The following is a 5774-nucleotide window of genomic DNA, read 5'->3' as shown; positions in this document are numbered from 1 at the left end:
TCAAGTTACATAAAATGTGTCTCTCTGTTTCCCCCTACAAGTTGCCGCTGTCAGTCAGATGTTGGCTCCCTCTTACATATTTTCTAGGACTGCCTGAAGCTGTCAGCTTTTTGGAAGAAGGTCTATGTGATGTCTTGCACATAGATCTAAAGCATGCTCCTTCCTTATATCTATTGCATCTATCTGACCTACCGGTGAGAATTTATCGGAGATTAATCTTTAAAACATTTACTCAATGCCGCAAGATTGTGTATTCCAGCCCATTAGTAATCTCCATCCCCTCCTATACTTCCTCATTGGCTGAGGGAGTGGGGCATATTCTGTCCTCAACAAGAAAAGGTTTGGTTGCAGCCAGTTGCCTTATTATGCAAGAATTTGAATGGAGGAGTATTTTGACTGGGAGGTAGGTGGGAGGAAGGGAGGCAAGGGACTGGGTTCTCCATTGTGGTGAACCTTGTGGCTCCTAGTGATCAGACTCCCACAGATCTAGCAACTAGCCAGTGACTTCAGATTACAATACCCTCATGGCAAAATCGATATAGGGGACTAGATGTCATTTTAGAGCACTATTACATTATAGGTCATAGACCTTAAGTAACCGGAAGGGTTGTTGATTCGGGGATCTTTCTACTGCCAAGCTTGAAGTCAGGTAGGAACATTTGTAAAAGGTTGATCCAGGGATTATTCTGACTGCCATTATGGATTCAGGAAAAAATATTTTCCCCAAAATGGGGTAAATTGGCTTCTGCCTCATTGGTTTTTTTTGCCTTCCTTTGGATAAACAGGGGGGTGGAAACAGGCTGAACTGCATGGACATTTGTCTGTTTTCAGCTAAGCATACTACCTACGTTACTCCTCTGTTTTTAGTCTCAGGTTTTTGCAACACAAAAAAAGCTGTGATAATTTTTTGAAAAATGCTATGGTTTTCCTTTTTCTGTGAAATGTATGTGCTAATTTTTCTTGGTTTTCAAATGTTACAGGATTTTTTCGTGAGACCGATGAGGAAAAAGCTTTCGGAGGCTTTCTACTTCGAGAAAAAGATTCTCCTTACAGGACAAAAAATTTTACCTATGAGGCTACTGATTTTAATAGACTAGTAGAACTGAATCGTTACAATGTATTGAACAACGAACATACAATTAAAAGTGCACTCAAGGCAGCCCTGGATAGACGGAAAAAGAAAACGAGCTATCGTGGACTAAAAGAAAAGAAAAATGTGAAAGTTTGATTACTGAAAGAACAAATTGTTCTCCTAATCTGCAGTATTGTATGTGTCATGAAATTGTAATTTTGCAATAGGCTGAATCAACATTAACTGGACACCAAAAATTTCCATTATACAGAATTTAAACAGAGCTGCTCAAGTTTAAATGCTCATGTCAACCTAACACACTTATAATTATTGACCTTTACTTAAAGGGCTTCTCCACCTTTGAACTGTTGATGACCATTCCTCAGGATTCGTTGTCAATACTAGATTGGCGGAGCTCTGCTGCTTAGGAACTCTGCTGATCAGTCATTTCCCGAGCTGCTGTGTCAATGTAGAGTTCTGGAAAGAAAGAGCTCTTTACACACTACACTGGTCCAGGTTGGTGTTGCAGGCACTGTTCCCATTGAATTCCATGGGAACAGTGCCTGTAATACCAATCCAGGCAGCTGGAAACTGTATGGAGATGTCTGCTTCCAGCTCTGTACAATGACACAGCTACCGCACAAATACTTGATTGGTGGGGATCTAGGACAGTGGACTGCTACCAATCAACAATTTATGACTAAAGGCCGGTTTCACACGGCTGAGAAACTCGTGCGAGATTTTTGTGTTACAAGTCGCACGAATATGAACACCATTATTTTGAATCTTTGCATGTCCCATCTTTTTGCGTTCTTTAGAACGCACTGCCCATTGTTTTCAATAGGAAAGTAAAACACATCACAAGGTGTGCCATGTGAGGTTTCTCATTGAAGAGAACGTGAAACGCTTGCCGATCCTCTGACACAGCTGAAAGCCGCGCCGGAGGATTGCTACTTGATTGAACTTATCGCTGTTAAAACGCACATTTGTGAACGCGATATTAGGCTGAGTTTCTCAGCCCGATATCGCACTCAACCGTGTGTAGATAGGCAAAGTCATCAATAGTTTAAAGGTGGACAAGCCTTTTATATGCGTGAGTGATGGAAATGTGTGTACAGCACTGCGGAACATGTATACACTATATCGAGTAATATAAAGAAAATATCCGCTTACCAAAAACCGCAAACTAAGCCAATCCTGACCTGCCCAATCTTTTCTAATTTGATGACTGTGTTTTGTGGGTTTAGGGTACAATTAAATATGGGAAGCAAATTAGTTTTTTATTTATCTTTTATATATTTACCGCTCTTTCCACATTCTGCATTCAGTCTTGTTTATGGTAACGTTCATGGGTTTATGTGGACGTATGTCTTAAGCCGGATTCACACGTATTTGTGTAGCATATTATGCACAGAAAATTTGCATGCGTAAAACACAGTGAATAGAATCCATTGATTTCAAAAGGTTCATTTGCATAAGCATATTTTGCACAGACTTCCATTGCGAAAAAAAAAGGGCAATTAGTGTAATTAGTTCAATATGTGCTCATTTCAATGAATGGGAGCTTGGTTGTCTACTTTTTGCGTGTGCAAAAACCCCCCCAAAAAACAAAGTACGTGTGCAAAAAACAAAGTAAAATAAGCAATGCCCATTCAGCAAATACGTGGCTCAAATCCATGAATGTTAGGTGCAAATTAGGAAGATGGAATTGCATGGCAGCATTCCTACAAATCAATGTCAGACCCTTTATACAGGTCTGCAAAACAATAATTGGGAATTGAAAAGCCAGAATTCCTACACAGACTGCTGTTTTGGGGGGGTTTTGCCCCTCATCCGTGTGAGGTAGGATTCTGGCTTGGCTAGTGAGAGGCCTATGATTTGAGTCGGGAGGGGTATCAGCACTCAAAGTGAAACAACCCTAAGGACGACCAGGCAGCCACAGAAAAGATTTAGGGTGTGTCAGCGTAACCTATTACTTAATAATACAATAATCTTTATTTGTATAGCGCCAACTTATTCCGCAGCGCTACTTATTATTTTCGGTCCATTTAGTATAGGCGTAATGGGAAGCCGATGACTGAATACGCCTGAAGTGCACTGCCCAATGATGAAAGAAATTCTGTATCACGAGGGCTCCCTGCTTCCTGCCACCCAGCATGACACAGTTTAGAATTCTATGGTGCTTATTAGACCCAGATACAATTAGAAATACTAGCTTATAAAGATCTCATCTCTGGTAGTGGGACCCTAACCAGAAGTGGTTCAAAATAATGCAGTTTGGCCAGATGAGTCATTTTAACAGCCAAAATGCATCCCAAGAGAGAAATATAACGGGATTCCCATTTAACTACAGTAGATTTTAGGTTGCGAAAGAAAGTAGGGAAGTTATAGGAATAAAATATGAACTGGTAATATGAACCCCCAAGTATTTAATTGCATTATCTTTCCACTAATATTGGAAATTGTGCCAGAGTAGCTACTAAATGGGAGGAGGGACACTTAGGTGTAATGTTTTTATTTTGGACGTGTTGGCCTTATATCCAGAGAGGCAACCATACTCCTACAGCATAGAGTGAGGAGACTTATGTAAGTTTGTTCAGGTAAGCGGATCATTCACAAACATAGATATTTTCCTTAAGGATTATCTGAGTTACGCATCTTGAGTAGGCATCTTACAAACACTTCTTCTATAGAGCCTTAAAAAATATCGCTCTGGGTTTATAGGGAGTGGACTTGCCCTTCTCAATTACTCAGGCAAACACAGCATTTGCAATAGTACACTGCATTTTACACACCTCTAATCTTTAGGGCTTATTCAGACAGGCGCATATCGGTCGGGTTATGACGCCCAGCCAATATACGCTGCCCCTCTCTGCATGGGGAGGAGGTGGGATGGGTCGGGAGCTAGTGCACTGAGCTTCCACCCCTCGCCACTGTTTGCAATGGGAGTGGGCGTGGTGGAACTTGGCTCCGCCCTGTAGCTCACCTCCTATTGCAAACAGTGGAGAGGGGGCGGGAGCTCACAGCACTAGTTCCCGACCTATCCCGCCTCCTCCCCTTGCAAAGAGGGGCAGCGTATATTGGCTGGGGCGAGAAAACCAGACTGATATACGCTGGTCTGAATAAGCCCTTACTCCGAAAAGGGTGTTATGAATGGTGGAGCAAAAGTGCTGGTAAAGATCCTAAAACAGCCAACTGCTACATATTAATGCAGGAGCTGTAGCATATGTTGTGTTTGATACATCTCCTAGGAATTCAAGAAGATGTAACAGACTGCAAAACAGGAACATTACTGGTGCATATCTATAAACCAATTTCCTGCTTTAGCAGTTGGTTTCTTTATATGTGTATAGTCTGTCCCAATTTTTAGTCAATTCAATAAAAGTTAGATTTAAGATTCTTTTTCTGTGACTAACTCTGATATTTAAGAGAATTATACTGCCTCTCTGAACACAGGTGATAGGTATTACGGTATTAAGGCTGGGTTCACACAGGGCGGATTTGCCGCAGGAATTCTGTCCGGAATTTTGCTGTGGCAAATCCGCCTGCGGCCGCTAATTTCGGTCTTAGCCAGCCATGTGGATGAGATTTGTCAAAAATCTTTTCCACTTGGGAATACCAATCCATTGCGGAAAAGCCGGCGCTGCGGCGCGGATTGCCGGGTTGCAGCATGTCAAATTTTTTTTTCTGTTGCGGCCACGCTCTCCTCTATAGAAACGCCGGCAACAACGGGAAAGCATGTGGCCAAGCAGCACTTTCCCAGCGCAAATCTCGATGTTTTTCGCTGCTGCCAAACCGTGAGATTTCCGGTGGGATTCTGCCCTGTGGGAACCCAGCCTTATTCCATAAATTTTTTTTTTTATTCCAATTTTTATTGAGTTTACATATTAAACATTGCAGTGGTTAGATATATAGTTTCCAATCGTAAGATAAATCTGTACAACCTCCTTTCTTCATACAAAACACAAAAATGGGTGGGGGGGGGTTCGGGATGGTGAGGAAAGAGAGGGAAGCAGGGGATAGGGGGGAGGGGGTGGGATGGGGTACATTTCCTGAACCATCACATCCATAATCCGATATAGCCCACCCTTCCAGGCCTAAATAGTATTATTCCCAGGTAGCTTTTATTTATTATTTTCTTTCATTAAATAATCCCTTTGTTAATGCCCATTAACCAGGGTTGCCAAGTTTCTCTATAATTTTGCATTCTATTTTGCTTTAGGGCAAAAAGTCTTTCATACGAGCAGTGCTCCGATATGATACTAATTAAGTTTTGGATTGAGGATGTGTTAGGGGACCTCCACTCTCTGGCTATTAATAGTTTAAGGTTAAGTAAAATGTGTGCGACAATTTTCCAGCTTTAGAGGAGAGATTTCTTCTATACCGAACAACAATATTGCCAACTGTGGATTTGGTTTAATTTTTATACTTGTAATCTTAAAAATTGTTGCAAACACTGAGGTCCATAGAGATAAGATGGGTGGGCACTCCCAAAAAATATGAAAAATAGAGCCCACTTCTCCACATCCTCACCTTACACATTCCTGAGGTACCTGGAAAAAGTCTAAGTAATCTTATGGGTGAATAGTACCACCTAGTTATCACTTTATGGTGTGCTTCCAATGCATTCGCGCAAGCGGGGCTTTTATAGGCCCAATTAAAAGCTTTAGACCACTGTTCTAAGTTGTAAGTGGCCTTCATA

The 5774-nt window shown here is 41.5% G+C and overlaps 1 protein-coding gene across 3 annotated transcripts in view; it reads left to right on the top strand.

Moving 5' to 3' along the window:
* LOC136633079 (cytosolic phospholipase A2 zeta-like) overlaps positions 1–2347 on the top strand; it is a 98853-nt gene extending 96506 nt beyond the window's left edge. For all 3 annotated transcript variants that reach the window (XM_066608538.1, XM_066608537.1, XM_066608539.1), the window contains one exon: positions 981–2347. In XM_066608538.1, coding sequence (XP_066464635.1) covers positions 981–1228 — 248 coding nt within the window. In that variant the 3' untranslated portion in view covers positions 1229–2347. The remainder of the gene's footprint in view (positions 1–980) is intronic.
* Positions 2348–5774: the final 3427 nt, after the last annotated feature.

This window comes from Eleutherodactylus coqui, chromosome 6 (genome assembly GCF_035609145.1).
Source record: "Eleutherodactylus coqui strain aEleCoq1 chromosome 6, aEleCoq1.hap1, whole genome shotgun sequence".
NCBI classification, from domain to species: Eukaryota; Metazoa; Chordata; class Amphibia; order Anura; family Eleutherodactylidae; genus Eleutherodactylus; species Eleutherodactylus coqui.
Note: the sequence above shows the minus strand (reverse complement) of the source record. Positions and strands in the feature narration are given on the sequence as shown.